Source organism: Anomaloglossus baeobatrachus, chromosome 1 (genome assembly GCF_048569485.1).
Source record: "Anomaloglossus baeobatrachus isolate aAnoBae1 chromosome 1, aAnoBae1.hap1, whole genome shotgun sequence".
Lineage (NCBI taxonomy): Eukaryota > Metazoa > Chordata > Amphibia > Anura > Aromobatidae > Anomaloglossus > Anomaloglossus baeobatrachus.
The window spans coordinates 158,476,276-158,499,691 of NC_134353.1; the positions used below are offsets into that span (position 1 = coordinate 158,476,276).

Consider the following 23,416-nt stretch of genomic DNA (forward strand, 5'->3'; position numbering starts at 1 on the left):
CGACCCCTTCCAGGAACCACAAGATGGCCGCAGGGTCCTGGTGTCCCTGCCTTTATAGCCGCGAGCTACATGCGGCCAGACGCCATCCGTCCCCCTTAGTCTTTTTCCGGCTCCTCCTCTACAGGGGCAGGGTTTTGGTTTTCGCGCCTCCACTACTCGGGAAGACGCTCGAGCGGGGACTTTTCGCGCCAAAAATGGCGGCTTCTCAAGATATTTGGCCGGACGCCTCCGGCGGTCACAAGGCACACCTCTACCAGACGGCAGAGCGGTAAGATCCTGTTCGTGATGCCAAGTTGTCGCAGGCGGAGGAGGGGACGCTGCGCTCACCCACTGCTCGGGTCCGGCTGCTGCTGCTGCTGCTCGGTGGCTCGAGCGGTGGGCTGGATCCCGGGGACTGGAGCGGTGCTCCTCGCCTGTGAATGAAAGGGGGTAGTTTGGTTTAGGGATATTGTCCGTGACGCCACCCACGGTTGTGGTGAGGTTGTGACACCACCGCTGCTCTGGACGGGGATCCCGGGAGCGATGACAGGGAGCAGCTTGGATGTTGTTTCTCCCCTCCGTGGGTAGGGGGGTTGGTTGTCCTGGGGCCCAGGGAGGGAGGGATGGCAGGCGGGCTACGGGGCCTGGTGAGGTGCAAGGTCGCGGGGGCAGCGCTGTGTCACACGGCACGGTGGTACTCACTCAGCCAATGATGAATGCAAAGTCTCCGGTAAAACAAACGGCTGGATGGACGGATCCCACAGACGGCTGCGGTAGCTCTCCCGGTAGGTTGGTGGTGACTGCCTTTCCCTGCACCTGTGTTATGTTCACGGTTCCAATGGCTTCCCACCGGTAACCCACTCCCCAGCTTGGATGGATGCTGAGGGAGCCCCTTTTGCCCGCAGGCTCTGGCCCTGGGAACTGTAGCCTTGGCGGTGACTGTATTTCCCTTCACGGTTTGAGCGGTTGCCTTCAATTGGGTCTTGACTGCTGGGAAACCCCGGAGGTTCCCTTCGCTAACGGATTTGACCGGTTTTACGGCGACTCCTAGCCTGGTCGGGGTCCGTAGGCCCTGCCGAATGGTGCTGGCTTCTCTTTGCTCCCCGATCCGGTACCAGCGGGCCACCGCCCATCCCCGGTCCTTACGGTTCACTTCAATCAGCCTCTCCTGCAGACCACCGTCTGCCAACCTTGCTGTATGTGCCCGGGCCATGCACCCGGACACAGTCAGTCTCCTCTCCTGCCACTTCCCTCTCTCCTCAAACTCCAAACTGAACGCCACTGAACTGACTCCTTTTTCCCACCTCCAGGACTGTGAACTCCTCGGTGGGTGGGGCCAACCGCCTGGCCCACCCCCTGGTGTGAACATTAGCCCCTGGAGGGAGGCAACAAGGATTTGTGTTTGACCTAGATGTGCCTAGCCGGGGTGTGGGGTGTGTTGTTGCAGTACCTGTGACGTCCTGGCTTGTCCAGGGCGCCACATTTGTACTCCGTTCTGTGTGCAAGTCCTGTGTTGTACCTACTGAACATGCTCAGGCTGAGACAAAGTCTGTGGTTCGGGCTACTGAGCATGCTCAGGCACTTAGTGCATCAAAGGCTAAGTCCGGTAAGGTCTTCACTGGGTATGTCTGTTAGGACCAATATAGTCATATAAGGGCAGGATGAGTTGTACGTTTGAACACCATTAATTCTGCCCCATATAGTACTGGGAAACGATAAAAAAAAATGCAAGAGCGATGAACTTGCAAAAAAGTGCAGTTACACAATGTTTTTTTTTTCTTTTAACCCTGTTTACTATTTTGAAAAACTGACCTGGCATGTTGTTTCTCCATGTCAGTACAAGTTCATAGATACCAAACATTTATATTTTACTTTTTTCTAAGTGGTGAAAAAAAAATTCAGCAGCTTGTCCAAAAAAAGAATCGTGCTTTTGTCACCATTCTCCAAGAAATGTAGCATTCTTATTTTTTGGTATCTGGGCCTCAGTGAGGGCTTCTTTTTTGTGTCCTGAGAGATGGCGTTTTTAACTATACCAGATGAAATATTTTTACTTCCTGTTACATTTTAATGCAATGTTGCAGCAACCAAAAAAAGGAATTTTGGCATTTGGAAGTTTTTATCGCTACACTGTGTACCAATGAGATTAATTAATTTTATATTTTGATAGATCGAGCATTTATGAACTCGGTGATACCAAATATATACTTTTTATTATTGTTTCATTTTCAATGGGGCAAAAGGGGGATTTTTGAACTTTTAAGGTTTAAGTATTTTAATTTTTTTTATATTTTCTAAACTCTTTTTTTTTACTTTTTTTACTGATTTTACTAGTCCTGCTGGGGATATTATAACTGCACTGTCTCATCACTTCTGCTGATCAGAACGATGCTTCATCATCACTCCTATTAGGAGAAATGCTGTTCTCCTTTGAGTGGCGGTGCTCTTCCGGCATTCACAGGAAGTCAGTCATGGCAGCCAAAGAGGTCATCATCTGACCCCACGCTGCCATGCCAACCCATTGGCACCTCGTGATCACGTCACAGTGCTGCCGATGGCAGCGGTGAATGGCAAGATACCCACTAGAGCACATTAAATTACACTGTCAGAGTTTGACAACGCAATCTAAAGGGTTAAAAGGTGCGGGTGGATCTCATATCCACCCTTATTAGCCACACATGTCTGCTTATCAGATCAGCAGACATACTCTATGCCGGGATTACCACGGGCTTGCTATGCAAGCCCATGGTAATGAGACAGACACGGCCAAGGACGTACAGGTATGTACTTGGTCGTGAAGAAGTTAAGCATTCAACATCTACCCAAGCCACCTTTTCTGTTGCAGCTCCAATTGACTGTTCCTTCCTTATTGACTGCAGAAATGAAAAAAGTATATTTTTTCAAATAGTGTCATAGTCCTGACTTTAAATTCAAATGTATTAAATGCAGAAAATGTAAAGTCTAGTATAAATGTGGCCTTGTAAAGTTAGAGAAATGCGGCATCTATTCTACATAGTGGAAAGTGCTTGGATCGCCAAGGATAAAACCTTACTACAGACACATCTAAGTGCCAAATATAGAGAAATTCCGTGAAGTAGATGGTACACGATATCGCTGATATATAGTGATGAATAATGATGGTATGAATTGGTCAAGGTTTCATTGCTGAAAAGCTATAACACAAAAAATAAAGTTATACTGCATTTGTAGTCTATTCACATTTGTCCAAATTCACTTTTTACATCTTGGCCTTCACCCTTAAATATTTTCCATTCAGACCAATTTTCAGTCTTTAATCAATCAGCTTCTTTTTTATGATTTTCATTACCCTTCCAAACCTCTGATTCAGCCACATTTTTATTTCATATTCCTGTAATTTCTAAACTTCACTGCTTCAGCTGTTATTTTCCAGGTTACACTTATATCATACTTTATTTTTGACCTAACTATGGTCAGATTTATAATTTCTTTAGCTAAAGATTTTTGCTCACCTGCAGAAGATATGTACATAATATGGACAAAACTATTGAGACACCTACACATTACATCTTCAGGAACTTTTATGATATCCGATTCTAAATCCATAGGTATTATTACGGAGTCTCACCCCTCCCCACCCAGCTTTGCAGCTACTATGGCTTCCACTTCTATTGGGAAGACTTTTTACAAGATTTGAGTGTGTCTATAGGATATTTTCTCCATTCATCCATGAAGCAGGTCTAGAACCGTTTGCCTTTTAAAATTATGCAGATCTAAAAAATACATTCATTACTGTATACATATACAGTATTGGGGAGAGGGTTGACTGGTGTATTAGTATGTCTGTATGTTTTTCTCTCTTTTCTCCTGCTGGCCAGCAACCTTACCTATCTGCCCACTGTTGTTTCTGCAGACAAGCTGCTCCAGCATTCCCCACTGACCCCAGAATTTCCAACTGACCCCAGAATTTCACACTGACCCCCAGCATTCTCCACTGACCCTCACCATTTCCAACTAAGCCCCAGCATTCCCCACTGAGCCCCAGTATTCCGCATTGACCCCTAGCATTTCCCACTGACCCTCAGTATTCTCCACTGACCCCCAGAATTCCCCACTGACCCCCAGAATTCCCCACTGACCCCCAGAATTCCCCACTGACCCCCAGCATTTCCCTACTGACCCTCACCATTTCTCACTGAGCCCCAGCATTCCCCCCTGAACCCCAGCATTCCCCACTAAGCAATGAAGGATATAATCCAGCTGGGTGCAACAACAGTGTTTCTTTATTTGTGCAAGGACAGACAGTGCACAAACTAACGTTTACGCATTTCTAGCTCAATGCCCTTAGTCAGTTGAGGTCAGGTGGAAGTGAGCTGTATTTTCATTATTCCTCACTAAGCCCCAGCATTTCCCTGACCCTCAGTATTCTCCACTGACCCCCAGCTTTCCCCACTGACCCCAGCTTTCCCCACTGACCTTCACAATTTCCTACTGACATCCAGCATTCCCCACTGACCTTCACCATTTCCCACTGAGCCCCAGCATTTCCCACTGACCTTCACCATTTCCCACTGACCCCCAGTATTTCCCACAGACCCCCAGTATTTCCCATTGACCCCTAGCATTCCCCACTGACCCCCAGAATTCCTCAGTGACCTTTACCATTTTCCACTGATCCCCAGCATTCCCCACTGACCCTCAGCCTTCCCCACTGACCCCCAGAATTTCCCATTGATCCCCAGCATTACCATCTTACTCTGAGTGCAGGGTGTGAAAGGTTTATATGGTCTGCCCCTGGTTATGGCCAGGTGAGGCAGAGCTGCAGACAATAAGGATAGCTGGTTTATTTTGTATGACTTGGTTGTTATCTTCATATGCACAAAGATTGTAAGCTCCTTTTATATTTCAGAAGAAGATAGCACTGATTTATTATGTTTAATTTTTTTTTCTATCATTTGAATTAAGTGTATATGGCTTTATCACTATGTGTTTCTGAGTAATGACATTAGGTATATTTAAAGGCACGTGGGAGAAGATGTGGGGGACTTGTTCAGTGTATGAGTTAAATACTGTGGAGCTGCTTGAGCCAAAAGTAGCTGACTAAAATTAGCAGCCTTCAGCCACCCAGGATTGTCGAATACATTAGTTGCAACAATCCCAGAACTTTACCCAGTTCATCTCAATTGCCCTAGTGCAGTGACAATCGGGCTAATAGGGGATTAATAACAGCTCACAGCTGCCACTAAGCCCTAGATTAGTAATGGGAGGCATCTATGAAACCTCCCCATTACTAATCTGTAAGTGAAAAGAAATAAAAACAAACACCGAAAAAATCCTTCCTTTGAAATTACATACAAAAAACTACCCTCTTTCAGCCTTTAATTAACCCCGAAAACACCCAGGTCCAACATAATCCACACAAGGTCCCACTATGTTTCCAGCTTTGCTACATCTGAAGTGACAGTGTGTGGGCACAGAATGTGACCGACTTATGTGAGCTACAGGCAGAGAAAGTCTTAGCTGCAGCGATGAGCGGTGACATCACTCAGGTTATTTGCGGTCACAGATGGAGGACCATGGGATCCTTTATTCTTTGCCTGCTGTGCACAGCGGGCAGTCATGTTCTATGCCCGCGCACTGTCACTTTAAATGTAACATAGCTGGAATCATTTTGGGACCTCGTATGGATTAAGTAAAGTTCCAGGATTGTCACATCTAATGTATACTACAATCATGGGAAGCTGCAGGCTGCTATTTTTAGGTGAGGGAGGTAATAAGCATGGGTCTTCCCAGCCTTAGAATGCCAGCCCCCGGCTGTCTGCTTTGTCAAGGCTGGGTATCAAAATTAGGGTGGGGGGACTGCATGCCATTTTTTTAAAATTGTTTATTTAAATAATTTTAAAAAGCAGCATTCGGTCCTTCTTATTTTGATATGCAACCAAGATAAGCGCACGGATGCGGTCTGCAGCCATATGCTTTATCTGTGCTGGGTATCATAATATGGGGGGACCCTAAGCAAATTTTTTTTTTTTTATTTTATTTTTGCACCATAGGTACGCACACACAGCGCCTCTGATTGAAAGCAGACAGACACGCTGTCACACAGCATGGGAACACGTTTGACTGCAACCAATCAGAGATGCTAGGACTGCTAATAGGCAGGGAAAATAGTGCATATGTATGAAGGATAATGAGTGGCCCCAGAAATAGCATGAGCAAACCTGGAAGCAATGTACAGCCACGCGAGAAACTTCATAAATATAACATGCATGCTTTCCTCTTTTTTTCTGTATTTTTTCTATATTTCTTTAATTACCTGAGTTGCCGGACCCAGATCATTACCTGGAGTTCCCTGAGAACTTTGGGCCCAATGTTGGTATTTGGGTACTTTTGAACCCTCATGGATCCAGACTTATTCAGTTCAGGTCCATCCATCACTAGTGATGATTTAAATCTAAGCCCACTGGCCCTGATCTTATACTCACCTTTTGGAGGCTTCACCCTTGAAGGAGTCACTCGGTCCCGCAGTGCCATCTTGACTTGAAGTCAGAAGTTACGTCACAAACTCACAATGCAAGTCTATGAGAGCCAGAATGAGGTCAGAATGAGGCTCTCATAGACATAAAAGTGACCTCCGACGCGCTCCATTAAACACTCAAGCTGCAGTCAAATCACAAATCGCCAAAAACAGACAGAAGTGATGATGATAAAAGATGAAGAGTGACTCTCTACTCTGGATAATATATAGGAGCCTTGGATGTAGGCTCTTCTATAAATTTAAATACCTCAAGTGTAGTTTTACAAAAAAAGTTGTAAAAGCTTTAAAAACTCATAAAAAAATTCTGCAATGTGAATTTATGCTAATTTGTGCGACTTTTTATGTTTTCATATCAGAATGAATCAGCTCTGCTGATATGTGTGGAACTGCTAAGGTGTCGGGGAAGAGCCACGCCCGTTCATCCAATTTACCAAAAATGCTGGCATTTTGTACTCTACAAATGCTACTCCAGTTCATATCTGGAGAAGGATTTCTGACACTCAGAATATGCTCCTTATTTATTTAGTAGCATATGGTGCCACATACATGAAAAAGAGTGTCATAGACCAAATTTATGCTACTAAAGTCTTAATAAATCGGTCCCAATGTGTTTTGAGCCAATGCAAGAAGTAGGTCACACAGGACAGATAAGTACTACCTTTATATCTCCTAAGATTGTTTAATCCACTATAGTGTTTGGATCTAAAAACTAAGAAATCTAAAAAATTTAAAACTTCTACAAAAACAGCAACATTTAAAAAAAGACCAAAAAAAATGTGTGTAGCGGGACTAGAATTGTTCTACATCACACTGACATGATATCTACAACATGAGTGTACAGAATTCAGAGGAGACAAACACAGGATGAAACAACTTTTAGACTTCTAAAAAAAAATATTTAGCGCAAAGTTGTAAAAATGTGAGTAAAAAGACACCCATGCATATTTCTATAAAGTTTACATAAATGTGTATGGCGCCACACCAGTGAAATGATTAGTCATCAGTAGTGATGAGCGAGCATGCTTGTAACTACTCGGTACTCGCACGAGTATCACTGTACTCGGGCTGCTCGGCGGGTACCGAGTAATTTTGCAATACTCGTGCTTTACTCGTGGTCTTCATCCCTGCATGTTGGCGCTCTTTTGAGAGCCAGCCCTCATGCAGGGATTGGCTGGCAGACCACTGCAATGCCACAGCCCTGTTAGTTGTGGAATTGCAGTGATTGGCCGGCCTGCACAGCGTGACCGAGCCTTTATACCGGCCGGCGCGCTGTGCTCTGTACACAGCCATCTCATATTCCCTGCTTTCCACGCCCACAGGCGCCTATGATTGGTTGCAGTGAGACACGCCCCCACGCTGAGTGACAGGTGTCACACTGCACCCAATCACAGCAGCCGGTGGGCGTGTCTATACTGTGCAGTAAAATAAATAAATAAATAATTAAAAAAACAGCGTGCGGTTCCCCCCAATTTTAATACCAGCCAGATAAAGCCATACAGCTGAAGGCTGGTATTCTCAGGATGGGGAGCCCCACGTTATGGGGAGCCCCCCACCCTAACAATATCAGTCAGCAGCTGGCCAGAATTGCCGCATACATTATATGCGACAATTCTGGGGCTGTACCCGGCTCTTCCCGATTTACCCTGGTGCGTTGGCAAATCGGGGTAATAAGGAGTTATTGGAAGCCCATAGCTGCCAATAAGTCCTAGATTAATCATGTCATGCGTCTATGAGACACCCTCCATGATTAATCTGTAAGTTACAGTAAATAAACACACACACCAGAAAAAATCCTTTATTAGAAATAAAAAACACACACATATACCCTGGTTCACCACTTTAATCAGCCCGAAAAAGCCCTCCTTGTCCGGCGTAATCCAGGATGATCCAGCGTCGCATCCAGCGCTGCTGCATGGAGGTGACCGGAGCTGCAGAAGACTCCGCCGCTCCGGTCACCTCCACACAGCAAATGAACACAGCCGCGTGATCAGCTGCTGTCACTGAGGTTACCCGCTGTCACCGCTGCATCCACCGGTGGCCGCGGGTAACCTCAGTGACAGCAGCTGATCGCGCGGCTGTGTTCATTTGCTGTGTGGAGGTGACCGGAGCGGCTGTGTGTGCTGCGGCTCCGGTCACCTCCATGCAGCAGCGCTGGATGCGACGCTGGATCATCCTGGATTACGCCGGACATGGAGGGCTTTTTCGGGCTGATTAAAGTGGTGAACCAGGGTATATGTGTGTGTTTTTATTTCTAATAAAGGATTTTTTCTGGTGTGTGTGTGTTTATTTACTGTAACTTACAGATTAATCATGGAGGGTGTCTCATAGACGCCTGACATGATTAATCTAGGACTTATTGGCAGCTATGGGCTTCCAATAACTCCTTATTACCCCGATTTGCCAACGCACCAGGGCAAATCGGGAAGAGCCGGGTACAGTCCCAGAACTGTCGCATATAATGTATGCGGCAATTCTGGGCGGCTGTTGGCTGATATTGTTAGGGTGGGGGGCTCCCCATAACGTGGAGCTCCCCATCCTGAGAATACCAGCCTTCAGCCGTATGGCTTTATCTGGCTGGTTTTAAAAATGGGGGGAACCGCACGCCGTTTTTTTTAATTATTTATTAATTTTAATTATTAATTTTAATTATTTATTAAATAATTAAAAAAAACGGCGTGCGGTTCCCCCCATTTTTAAAACCAGCCAGATAAAGCCATACGGCTGAAGGCTGGTATTCTCAGGATGGGGAGCTCCACGTTATGGGGAGCCCCCCACCCTAACAATATCAGCCAACAGCTGCCCAGAATTGCCGCATACATTATATGCGACAGTTCTGGGACTGTACCCGGCTCTTCCCGATTTACCCTGGTGCGTTGGCAAATCGGGGTAATAAGGAGTTAATGGCAGCCCATAGCTGCCACTAAATCCTAGATTAATCATGTCAGGCGTCTCCCCGAGATTCCTTCCATGATTAATCTGTAAATTACAGTTAAAAAACACACACATCCGAAAAATCCTTTATTAGAAATAAAAAACACTAACAAAGTCCCTCATTACCAATTTATTAACCCCGACAAACCCTCCATGTCCGGCGTACTCCACGGACTCCGGCGTCGCGTCCAGCTCTGCTGCATGGAAGTGACAGGAGCTGCAGAAGACACCGCCGCTCCGGTCACCTCCACGCAGCTAATGAAGACAGCCGTGCGATCAGCTGAGCTGTCACTGAGGTTACCCGCTGTCACTGGATCCAGTGACGGCGGGTAACCTCAGTGACAGCTCAGCTGATCGCGCTACTCACCTCATTTGCTGCGTGGAAGTGACCGGAGCGGCGGTGTCTTCTGCAGCTCCGGTCACCTCCATGCAGCAGCGCTGGAAGCGACGCTGGAACATCCTGGATGACGCCGGACATGGAGGGCTTTTTGGGGCTGATTAAAGTGGTGAACCAGGGAATGTGTGTGTGTATTTTATTTCTAATAAAGGATTTTTCGGGTGTGTGTGTTTATTTACTGTAACTTACAGATTAATCATGGAGGGTGTCTCATAGACGCCTGACATGATTAATCTAGGATTTAGTGGCAGCTATGGGCTGCCATTAACTCCTTATTACCCCGATTTGCCAAAGCACCAGGGCAAATCGGGAAGAGCCGGGTACAGCCCCAGAACTGTCGCATATAATGTATGCGGCAATTCTGGGCGGCTGCTGACTGATATTGTTAGGCTGGGGGGCTCCCCATAACGTGGAGCTCCCCATCCTGAGAATACCAGCCTTCAGCCGTATGGCTTTATCTGGCTGGCATTAAAATGGGGGGGACCGCACGCCGTTTTTTTTTAATTATTTATTAATTTATTTTACTGCACAGTATAGACACGCCCACCGGCTGCTGTGATTGGGTGCAGTGTGACACCTGTCACTCAGCGTGGGGGCGTGTCTCACTGCAACCAATCATAGGCACCGGTGGGCGGGGAAAGCAGGGAATAGGAGATTGTTTAATGAGCGGCCGGCTTTTTCAAAATAGTAAAAGCCGCCGGTCACCTCCACGCAGCTAATGAAGGGAATAGCGCGATCAGCTGCTGTCAGTCAGGTAACTCCCGGCCACCGCTGGATCCAGCGGTGCCTCGATTAACCTCAGTGACAGCAGCTGATCGCTCTACTCACCTCAGTTGGTGCATGGAGCTGACTGGAGCGGCGGTGAGTAGCGCGATCAGCTGAGCTGTCACTGAGGTTACCCGCGGCCACCGCTGCATCCACCGCTGGATCCAGGTAACCTCAGTGACAGCTCAGCTGATCGCTATACTCATCTCATTAGCTGCGTGGAGGTGACCGGAGCGGCGGTGTCTTCTGCAGCTCCTGTCACTTCCATGCAGCAGAGCTGGACGCGACGCTGGAGGACTGTGGAGTACGCCGGACATGGAGGGTTTGTCGGGGTTAATAAATTGGTAATGAGGGACTTTGTTAGTGTTTTTTATTTCTAATAAAGGATTTTTCGGGTGTGTGTGTTTTTTAACTGTAATTTACAGATTAATCATGGAAGGAATCTCGGGGAGACGCCTGACATGATTAATCTAGGATTTAGTGGCAGCTATGGGCTGCCATTAACTCCTTATTACCCCGATTTGCCAACGCACCAGGGTAAATCGGGAAGAGCCGGGTACAGTCCCAGAACTGTCGCATCTAATGTATGCGGCAATTCTGGGCGGCTGCTGACTGATATTGTTAGGGTGGGGGGCTCCCCATAACGTGGAGCTCCCCATCCTGAGAATACCAGCCTTCAGCCGTATGGCTTTATCTGGCTGGTATTAAAATTGGGGGGACCGCATGCCGTTTTTTTTAATTATTTAATTATTTATTTCACTGCACAGTATACACACACCGGCTGCTGTGATTGGTTGCAGTGAGACAGCTGTCACTCAGTGTGGGAGCGTGTCTCACTGCAACCAATCATAGGCGCCGAAAAGCAGGACAGCAGGGAATAGGAGATTGATTAATGAGCGGCCGGCTTTTTCAAAAGAGGAAAAGCCACCGGAGTTTGAACAGCTGTGCAGCGCCGCGGCAGTGATCGGGGAACGGTAAGTAAGAGAGAGGGGGGGGAACTGACCGACAGACTGTGAGAGGGGGACAGACAAGACAGAGAGAGACAGACCGACGGACTGAGGGAGATAGAATAAAAAAAAAAAAATGACCGACATCGCTAGTAAAAAGCACAAAACGTGCGTTTTGGACATCGGAGTGCCACACAAGGTTTTCATGTAAAATCTTTCATGTATTAATCTCAAAAAGTAACATACACCAGCTCTATCTCACTATTGGGTATGTGCCCTTAACATTTCCGCCATGAAAATTCATTTTGGTGTCATTTTGGAAGGTTTTCTGGTGAGTCCGTAAAAATGGCGTAAAACTCGGACAAAATTGTTCACATCTGTGACTTTTGAGTGATAAATGCTTCAAGGGGTCTTCCCCATGCTGATGCCATGTCATTTGAGCACTCTTCTGAGACTTTTGTGACATTTTTAGGGTTTCTCCATGCTGCCGGGGGGTCATTTCACAAAAATACTCGGGTCTCCCATAGGATAACATTGGGCTCGGTGCTCGGGCCGAGTACACGAGTATCTTGGGAGGCTCGGCCCGAGCTTCGAGCACCCGAGCTTTTTAGTACTCGCTCATCACTAGTCATCAGATAACCATTTGTTTAATAGTTGTTTAACCAACTTCTATCTTATGTGTATGGCCATCTTAAGGATAGTTTCTCAAGTCGGCAACTAATATGGCTAGTTTCCTATTTTTTATTTTGTAAAGGAAGTCCAAGGAAGTCCAATTTATATAGCAAATAGCTATAATAATGCTCTGCAGAAAAGAAATTATTTCACATACTGCTGTACTGCGTGCTAATATTTTCTACATAGTAGGTCATAGTCTTTATAACTTTGCAAAACATTTTATCTAGTGACATCCGAAAAGTTTTAAAGAAACTCGTTCTTTTTGCAGGCATGTAGGTTTTCGAAAAGCCAAATATATTTTCTATGATTTTTTTTCAATGGTCAAGGTTGATCCTCAGGTGTTAAATTAATAGTGTATAAATATACATGACACATATAAGAACGTACCTTGTCTGGTATATTCATCTGCTTCTCTGTGAACCAGGTCTTTCACCCGGTTTCCATAGAGCAGCCGTGAAGAATCATGATCAAAAGCTTTCAGGGTTTCACTCGAGCTGTACGATTTTTGTGTAGGCACTCTACAGTCATCATTGTCCACCGAAGAATTTGTGTAACGTCTTTCTTTGTCTCGTCGGCTCTTTGTCAAGGAACAATAAGGCCTACGTTCTTTTACATCCATATTAAGTTCATTCTGTGCCCACAACAGTCCAGCTTACTTGAAAATTGCTTCACACAGTTGATTTGTCTACACAGGAGACACAAAGGCAAATAGTTACTCAGTAACATAAATCAAATGACCATGGCTGCCATATACAAACTGTTGTGATGTTTTTGGGATCTCATAGAAAATGATTTGCCGCTATATTGAGTTTGACATGATACATAGGGCTTACACTTGGTACATGAAAAGAAGATCTGGGCTTTGTGGGACGATACAAAAGGAAAACAATAAGCATTGTAGACTGAAAGCCATGCATAAAAGTTCTGGATTTATAAAAAGTTCAAGATGATGTGTGTGCACAGGTACAAAAACATATTTTAGGCTGACATGATGTACAAGTATATGACATGGTTGATGTGTTTGAATTACTTTGCTAATGAGATAATTTATAGGTTATCACTCAGCATAAATATTACTATCTAACACAAGCTATAGATATACTCAAAGAATGGAAAATATAAATTGCAACTATTAAACTAATCCCAAAAACCACATCTCAAAGTGTCCAAAAATGCATAAATCCACAATGGAACCCACTGGCTATAAAGATACTTCTTAAAAAAAAAAATCATCCTTGGAACCTGGTAACAAGGTTATTTTGGCATTTTTTTCTTTGCAGCATCTTTAAAAAAACATTTAGCAGGCATATATTAAACACTAAAAAACCTTAGAAAAGATTAGAGCAGTTAGTCCAGCATCCGCAGTAGATTAAAAACTACTTTAATGAAAAAATTAATACAAAACATAATGCAATGTCGAGGCATGACTAATGTCTATGCATTTCAAGCAACAGTGTGCTCTTAATCATGACGAAAATGCATGTGACTGGAAATCACCTGAGTGAAGTGGCCGGTGAATGGTGATCACGCGGCTTATTCATTCTCTGGAACTCACAGCAGGCAGTCATGTGCTATGGCCGCTCACTGTGATCTCCAGATGTAGCAGAGTTGAATCGTCGTGGGACCTCGTGTGAATTACGTTGGACCTGCAGGGGTCATTATTGGGTTAATAAAGTGGTGAAAGAGGGGGCTTTTGTATTTAAATTCAAATAACGGATTTTTTCAGTGTTTGTGCTTATTTCTTTTCACTTATTACAGATTGGTGATGGGGTGTCTCATAGATATGAGCTGCGATTAATCCCTGATATTTCCCTGATTGCCACCGCACCAGGGCAATAAAAAAAGAGCCAGGTAAAGTGCTGGGATTGTTGCATCTAATGGATGCGACAATCCTGTGCAGCTGCAGGCTGTTATTTTTAGGCTGGGTCTCCCCTGCCTGAGAATACGAACCCCCAGCTGTGGGCTTTATCATAGCTGGGTATCAAATTTGGGGGACCGCACACTGTTTTTTTTTAATTATTTATTTAAATAATTTAAAAAACAGCATGGAGTCCCTCTTATTTTGAGACACAGCCATGATAAGCACATGGCTGGGGGCTGCAGCCTGTAGCTGAAGGCTTTATCTGTACTGGGTATCATAATATGGGGGGACACTACATCAAATTTTTTTTTTTACTGTACGCTAGACCTGGTCTGTGACTGGTTGCAGTCAGACGCTGTCACACAGGCTGGGGGTGCATCTGACTGCAACCAATCACAGACTCCAGTGGGGGAGAAGCAGTGGATATGACTGAGGATAATGAGTGGCACCGGAAGTAGGAGGGGCCGCTGGAGTAGGTACAATTGGGTCTAGAATGTATGGGCTCCTTCCAGGTTAGTGGGCATGACCAGCTGTGTTAGCAGGCGTGATCGAATTGGTTATTGAGCTTGGTGATGTTTTCTCCATTCCACTACAACCATGGTTCGCCCTCCCCGGCCCCCATAGGATAGTGGCCTGTTGAATGATGTCATACCTGGAAGAAGCCCAAACACTCTAGCATCTACTGAGCATGTACAGCGATGCCGAAGACTAGTGTTGGGTGCTTGCTTTACCTTTTTTTTTTTTTTTAACTATTTAAGTGTGGGATCCAGGTCAATCCCAGTCCGGCCAAGCACTCAGGTACTTTTGAATCCCTACTGGGCTGGACATCACAGAAGTGCAAAATACACTGTAAAAACGTCACAAAAAATGACACAAAAACTGCACCAAAACCGCAGATGACTCCCAGGAGACATCCTGCCACAAAATCAGGTTTTGGTCAAGTTTTGCTCAGGAAAAAAATGCTGCAAAAACGCCCTATGTGAACATTAGGCAGAGTTACAAGGGGTGTGCTCAGACCTGGCTTGCTGCCCAGCACAAAAACTAATGGGAAGTTTAGTAGAAAATCAAAAAAGGATCTTAAAGAACTGATAATTGTAAATAAGAGAGCTGATGGTAGGGGGACAGGAAGGGATTTAGAAAGGGCTAAAACAATTTGAGAACTGACAGAAAAGGTACTGTGTATGGGCTTTTTTATGAGCATTATACTTAGACATTTATGGAAAAACAGTAACTGAATAAGGGTAATGGACCACCTCTTTAAACGCTGAGTTAATGTTAGATTTCTTTTCACAGTACTTGAAAGATAAACTTTGCAAATTGATCCTTTGTTTATTTGTAGAAGAAAAGTTAACTTATCCATTACATATTGTAGCCAAAAATTGAAAGATTTTTCCAAGAAGTTAAAAGTTTGTGAATGCACAACCACATTATGAAAGATTACCTCTATAAATATTCAAACATATCCATGTGTTTTACATATTGGGAAAGATACCTCACATGAATCGTGAAGGAACGTGCTATAGAGTAAAACTGTAACAAAATACACAGTTAAAGTGGTGAATAAGGGAAGCCAAGTGCTACGTGTCTTATTCCATAAAGCTGGTGGTAATTTGACTGAGATATACTAATATTATGCAAAGGAAATTAAGCTTGATCTTCAAAGTTATGCTTACATCTAAGAATATTCCTAAAATTCAGCACGGTTTTTAAGAAGTTCTAAAGCTCAGAGCAGACTAAAACTTAATTGACTTAAAGTATTGCAGACCCACATATGTCTAATGTGACTGTAATCTATATTGGGGCGTCATGACTTCCCACAGTTGCAGGTGCCAGGTAAAAAAAAAAATGGTTGGGCATGTTGGATTTCAGTGTCTGCCAGCGGTTAATTCAACTATCCTATTGAAATAACCTATTAAAATAAGGAGAGGGTGGAAAGAGAAATAACTAAAACAACAGCTATATCATCTATATACCCGGCTTTAGATGTTGGCCCTTCTAAGATTACTTAAACTGAATAAGGTTCCTGCTATGTAATTTTTTGCAAGGAAAATAATATAAATTTAAGTCTCTAGAGTGATATAGTGAAAATTAGAACAATTTTCCATAAAAAATGCAGCTGGAAACATATAATATGCTATAGATACCTTACTCAAGCGAGTTTCTGAATATCATATAATATAAATGATGTTACCAGGTCAGCTGGATGCATATAAAATGAACTTGCCTCAAAGCAATGAATTCAATGCATTGGATTTTCTGCACATTTGTAATCATTATTGTTCAGAGTGCACTCTAACTTCAAAACTGGTTTGTAACATTGAGCCCATTAAATAAGTCATACTTTGCCAATCACACATATCTATCCTGGTAATCTGAAAAATTAGCAACCTTTTATGTGATATTCATATAAATTTTACTTGTTTAATAGGCGTAATAGGTAAAACCTTGCTTCGCTTAAGTTGCTCTTCTGTTTTCACTTTTTTTCTTATGGCACAGTTATACATGCTGATTTGGTGATCATCAATATAACACGTCAACCAGCGCTCATTTAAAGGCCATTTTACATAGACCATTGCAGACTGTATAGGAGCAAAGGACCTCTTATATGACTGTTTGATCTGCTACAGTTGGAATAGTAGGTGGCACATCCCCTGTTTACAAAGGTAGATGTGCTGCCAACGAGAATTAGTTTTAGATCAAGTAAAAGCTGCGATCAGTTGATAAATGAGCTTATTCATTGGTTGAACACTACCATGTTTATGCAGAAGTGGGAATTAACTTTGTTACAAATGTTTGGCCAATTATCGGCTCATATAAGCTGTCCAAACACATCAGAAAGCTATCTCTCCTGACTCCTCAATACAAAGTGGCTCATCTGAGGGTTCCTGTGTTCTCCTTGAGAGAGCCAATACCAACATCATCTCACATGAGTTATTCCCTCTCTGATCAACTTGATCAAGTGATTCAACTTTGAATAACAGATTCTTATTTGCTCCAGATTATCATTTGTAGGATGTATGGGAGACCCTCATATATATTAGATAATCAGCTGATCCCGCTAAAATTAGTGGGTTCACCAACTTTTATCTACTGTTATTGGAGCTTAAAATATACTTTAAGAGTTTGAATGGATTTTATAATTCTTATTTTAAGCTGCACTCTAAGAGCTACCTGGAATCAGCGGGCATTATGATAACAAAGACAGTAGCAGAGTGGTTCCAGAAAATATTGCAAAATGCTGAGCTTCTTTTTTTTTCTATAAATCTTTACAACTCCTATTCTTGTTTTAATCTTGTTAGTTTCTGGTGTATGTACAAGTGCATCTCAATAAATTAGAATATCATCAAAAAGTAAATTTATTTCAGTAATGCAATCTAAAAAGGGAAACACATATTATATAGAGTCATTAAACACAGAGTGATCTATTTCAAGTATTTATTTCTGTTAATTTTGATGATTATGGCTTATAGCCAATGAAAACCCAAAAGTCATTTCTCAGAAAATTAGAATATTATATAAGACCAAGTGAAAAAATTATTTTAAACTCAGAAATGTTGGCCCCTACTGAAAAGTATGTGCAGTAAATGCCTCAATACTTGGTCGGAGCTCCTTTTGCATGAATTAGGCTGGGGCCACACGGGGCACTACTGCGATGCTCGCATGACACTCGGCTCACGCTGGCAGCACAGCAGGAGCCGAGTGTCATGCTAGTATCCCTGCGACTGCGGTCCGACTGTGCAAGAGGACCTCAGCTGCACGGGGCGGTCCGGCTCTGAGGAGGCGCGGGCCAGCACTGCGGAGGGGCGGGCCGACATGGAAAAGGGGAGGGATTTCTCTCCCTCTCTCCTCCGTTGCCGGCTATTGCGATTCTTGCTCTGCATGCGTGGTACACCGGTGTACCGCGAGTGCAGTGCGATTTTTCTCTCGCTTGAATGGGTTTGAGACAAAAGAGTCTCGCATTACAATTGCAGCATGCTGCAATTGTTTTCTCGGTCCGATTAGGGCTGAGAAAATAATCCCTCATGTGTGCTGACACACAGGCTAGAATTGGTCCGAGTGGAATGCGATTTTTTATTGCACTCCACTCACACCGATTTTCTCGCCGTGTGGCTTAGGCCTTACTGCATCAATTTGACGTGTCATGGAGGCGAGCAGCCTGTGGCACTGCTGAGGTGTTATGGAAGCCCAGGTTGCTTTGATAGCAGCCTTCAGTTGATCTGCATTGTTGGGTCTGTTGTCTCCAATCTTCTTCTTGACAATACCCCATAGATTATCTATGAGGTTTAGGTCAGGCGAGTTTGCTGGTCAATCAAGCTCAATGTTATTAAACCGGGTATTGGTACTTTTGGCAGTGTGGACAGGTGCCAAGTCCTCCTGGAAAGTTAAATTTCCATCTCCAAAATGCATGTCAGCAGAGGGTAGCATGAAGTGCTGTAAAATTTCCTGGTAGACGGCTATCCTGACTTTGGTCTTGATAAAACACAGTAGACCTACACCAGTAGATGACATGGCTCTCCAAACCATCATTGATTGTGAAAACTTCCCACTAGACCTCAAGCAGCTTGGATTATGGCCTCTCCAGTCTTCCTCCAGACTCTGGGACCTTGATTTCCAAATGAAATGCAAAATTGACTTTCGTCTGAAAACACCTTGGACCACTGAGCAACAGTCCAGTTCTTTTTCTCCCTGACCCAGGTTAGACACTTCTGGTGTTGTCTATTGGTCATGAGTGGCTTGATACAAAGATTATGACAGTTGCACTCATGTTTTGGATACGTCTGTGTGTGGTGGCTTTAGGAGCACTGACTCCAGCAGCAGCCCACTCCTTGTGAATAGTCCCCAAATTTTTTAATGGCCTTTTCTTAACAATCCTATCAAGGCTGCGGTTATCCCGGTTGCTTGTGCACCTTTTTATACCACACTTTTTCCTTCCACTCAACCGTCCATGAATATGATTCAATTCAGCCCTCTGTGAATGCCAGCTTTTTTTAGCAATGACCTTTTGTGGATTACCCTCCTTGTGGAGTGTGTCAATGACTGCCTTCTGGACATCTGTCAAGTCAGCAGTATTCCCCATGATTGTGTAGCTTACTGAACCAGACTAAGGGACTATTTTAAACACCTAGGAAGCCTTTGCACATGTTTTGTTTTAATTATTCTAATTTTCTGAGATAATGGCTTTTGGGTTTTCATTGATTGTAAGCCATAATCATCAACATTAGCAGAAATAAGCTCTTGAAATAGATCACTCTCTGTGTAATGACTCTATATAATATATATGTTTCTCTTATTGTATTGAATTACTGAAATAAATTAACTTTTTGATGATATTCTAATTTATTAAGATTCATTTGTAGTTATACATTTATCACAGGTAACTTGGTTTGTCCATTTTATCTCTCATCACTAAAAGAAAAAAATCAGGTATGCCACAAAAGGACAAATACTCAAAAATCGGATGTAAAAAAAACTGGAAGAGGGAATCATAATAATTCTTTCGTGTCTTCCCCTTTACAGTCTATAAATGTTTTGTGATTTTAGTAGTGATAGCAGTATTAGTAAAGTCATTAATTACCCTTTCCTTCCCTATTTGTATATAAGTTGGGAAGTTCTATTATAATAAATGACATTACATTTGTTTAAGCAGCGAAATCTACAGCCAAACTGTAGAAGTAGGACGCTCGATGATACACATTAAGTAATCATTATTTACAGTATATCCACATAAAACCGCCTTTCACTACCAGGAGCCGCCATATAACCTACCAGAGCCTTGTGCTAATGATTTTAAGCATGATTTTACAGCCGTCATTAATGTAGTGTTTACCTTACCAATGTATTCCTTTTAATACATCCACACTGTGCTAAATTTATGTTACACTATTTCACCAGTATTTATTTCATTTACATTCATTTACAAAATACGTCGGACTGTTCTTTAGAAACCACTTAACACGTATTAAATCTTTTAATCGCTGGTTGTTATCCTCCTCCAGATTCAATTGAAAGGCTAATTGCTCAATTTATTGCACACAAATGCACACGTAGCCCCAGGTGTTCTTTACACAAATACCAATGCGGAGTTAACCCCTTCACTACGGCTCACAGCTGCCATGGGGGCGTGCATACTAACATGACCCATTTAATTTAGTAGTATATAATGAGCTGTTCCTATATTTATGAAATGTTTTCCCAAAGCAATGTCATGATGTGAATGAATAGCCTGATTTAAGGAAGGATCACAGCTATATGTAGCACATAAACTGTTTGAACGCAAATGTAATCCAATTTTATTAATAGAAGCAAAAAATTAAATATAGCTGCATACAGCTCCCATTTGTAGATTGCATGCCAAATTACATGAGACACATCCATGCTAAATTGACATCAAGGCTATACTGTGCTGCACAATATAATCAATTACGCTTTTGATGGCGTGTGCTTAGATTATGAGAGTGTACAAGAGATAGACAGTAATCCCATAAAGATATAGAGCTAGGTCAGATGAACCAAATGTAATGACAATCACGTCTAACTCTGTTGAATTCATTGTGCAATTCCCTTTAGAAGATAGGAATAAAAAAAGAAAAAGAAAATGTGTAGACCGGTATTTGCAATGGGTTGCGGTTTTTATCCAATAGTGAGATTAGTAAACATGTCAGAGAAATATTGCACTCTGTCAGGGGTTCAGGTAAGCTTTCCGCTCCAACTGAGGACACTGATAGAGCAGTCTACAGGGGTCCATCAGTGAGATCGTGATGTTAGCGTGAACACAGTGTAACATGGCGGATCTGGTTGTAATATCAGACCACAGGTCGTACTTTATATGGCACAACTGAAAGAATTTGAGGACAACAAAAAAATCTCAAAGGATCATTTGAAAGTAATAGTGATTGTTACCTAAAGATGTAGAATTTGTTAAAATGACAAAAATACCATGATGTAGCAAAATATCCTCACGCAGGACGGTGTAACTCAACACCTAACTTTACAAGTTCAACGGCTGCGCTATCCCTTTAAATTACAAACTGTTTATTGAACCTATGATCCCAAAAACACCTTTTATAACTAAAGCACATTGCAATTGATTTTACTGTTTTGTAGTCATTATTAATTACATATATTTTTTTATTTTATGGCCAGATGATTATACTTGTATATACTAAATAGTGATGAGCAAGCACTACCATGCTTGGATGCTCGGTACTAAAAAGCGAGCAGTTGGATGCTCGGATGGGGTAAACTTGGATAAGCATATATAGTGGAAGTCAACGGGGAACTCCAGCGTTTTTCCGTAAAACTATTGAAGTTCACCATTGACTTCCATAATTGTCATGTTTATCTCTTAGCGTGGAGAGTTTTGTGACTGTTCTTCTATTTGAGTTTGCTGTATTCTTATGGTTGTGGTGGAGTACCCCTTGTCTTCTATTTTTGTCCCTGCTTTGGTTTTCCCCTTTACCATTTTGTTGTCTTATACCTCTGTGTTTGGGTGCAGTATGTCTGAGTTTTGATTTCCCCGTTTGTCTATTTTCTGTGGGGAAGAGGGGAAACTAGATCAGGGCTGGGGATAGCCTGAGGGTCAGTCCAGGAGCCCTTATTCCCCAGTTACCTCCATCCCTTTCCATGACAATTATAGTTGGTACTCGAGTCGCGCCCATCTGAGCATCCAACTGCTTGTTATTAGTCCCAAGCATCTGAGCATGGGTAGTGTTCGCTCATCACTAATACTAAATACTAATACTAAACTAAACAGTTTATTTTAATACACTACATAAATGGGCCAACTGAAATGATTTTGTGTTCCCAACCTCCACTTACACCGAATATATACACTTTCAATTTTAATAGTGTCATACACTTATCATTGCATGCATTAGGCACATCAATATGGTCTAGCAGATTATCTGTAAAATAACCTATGGCAGACAATTGTGACAAGTGATCGGCTATAACATTAGCTACACCTAGGGTTAATCTTCATAGAGTTAAGCTGGGTTCACACATAGCGACAGCAACAATGACGTCGCTGTTACGTCACCATTTTCTGTGACGCAACAGCGACCTTGTAAGTCGCTGTTATGATCGCTGCTTAGCTGTCAAACACAGCAGACGCAGCAGTGATCATAACGACACGCATCACTGTGCTACATGTGCAGAGAGCAGGGAGCCGCGCACACTGCTTAGCGCTGGCTCCCTGCACTCCTAGCTACAGTACACATCGGGTTAATTACCCGATGTGTATTGCAGCTACATGTGCAGAGAGCAGGGAGCCGCGCACACTGCTTAGCACTGGCTCCCTGCACTCCTAGCTACAGTACACATCGGGTTAATTACCCGATGTGTACTGCAGCTACATGTGCAGAGAGCAGGGAGCCAGCACTGGCAGCATGAGAGCGGCGGACGCTGGTAACGAAGGTAAATATCGGGTAACCAGGGAAATGTCTTCCCTTGGTTACCCGATGTTTACCCTGGTTACAGCTTACCGCAGCTGCCAGATGCCGGCTCCTGCTCCCTACTAGCTTCATTTCGTCGCTCTCTCGCTGTCACACACAGCGATGTGTGCGTCACAGTGGGAGAGCGATGACCAAAAAATGAAGCTGGACATTCAGCAACGACCGGTGACCTCACAGCAGGGGTTAGGTCGATGCTGGATGTCACACACAGCAACGGGATGTCGCTGCAACGTCACAGAAAATGGTGACGTAGCAGCGACGTCGTTGTCGTCGTCGCTGTGTGTGACACCACCCTTAGAGTGTATGGGACCATGGAGGATCTTTTTGTACTCTACAGTGTCGGTGAAGCTAATTCATTCATTTAATAATTTGTTTTTGATAGTTTACCACTTAAATGTTAAGAGGATCGCTGGGAATGTTGGAATGTACAATTGGCAAAAGCTACTGAAACTTCACATTTTATTTACTTACAAGAAGAGTTCCCTACAAGTTGCTGCATTTCATTTATTTATGGGGGCTTAACACATGAATCATAAAACCCAACTAATAATTAAATAATTTAAGTTTTGATCCACTTTGATCATGGAAGATGAAGTAGTACAAATTATTCCATACTTATCTAAATGCAAACATATTCTACTCTACATCCCATCTTCTGTGACTCTGTATGCATATAAATATTGAAATATTTTAAATCTATTATAACGGAGTAAAAAGTATTGACTGGAGGTCAAGTGCAAATTAAAGGACTGCAAAATTTTTCCTTCTGTTGACTATGTTGACACAGAGTTTTCAAGACGTTTTTGAACTGGGAATTTTTCAAATCCTTTCTGCTGAGAAAGCTCAGACTTTGTGGGCACATAGCCTTTTTGTGTGTTATGAGGTCTTTGAAAC

General features: G+C 43.1%; 1 protein-coding gene across 16 annotated transcripts in view; it reads right to left on the bottom strand.

The window, feature by feature from the left end:
- TENM3 (teneurin transmembrane protein 3) overlaps nucleotides 1-23,416 on the bottom strand; it is a 1,857,795-nt gene that overhangs the window by 1,260,361 nt on the left and 574,018 nt on the right. For all 16 annotated transcript variants that reach the window (XM_075347175.1, XM_075347169.1, XM_075347170.1 and 13 more), the window contains exon 3: nucleotides 12,596-12,893. In XM_075347175.1, the coding sequence (XP_075203290.1) occupies nucleotides 12,596-12,827 (232 nt within the window). In that variant the 5' untranslated portion in view covers nucleotides 12,828-12,893. The remainder of the gene's footprint in view (nucleotides 1-12,595; nucleotides 12,894-23,416) is intronic.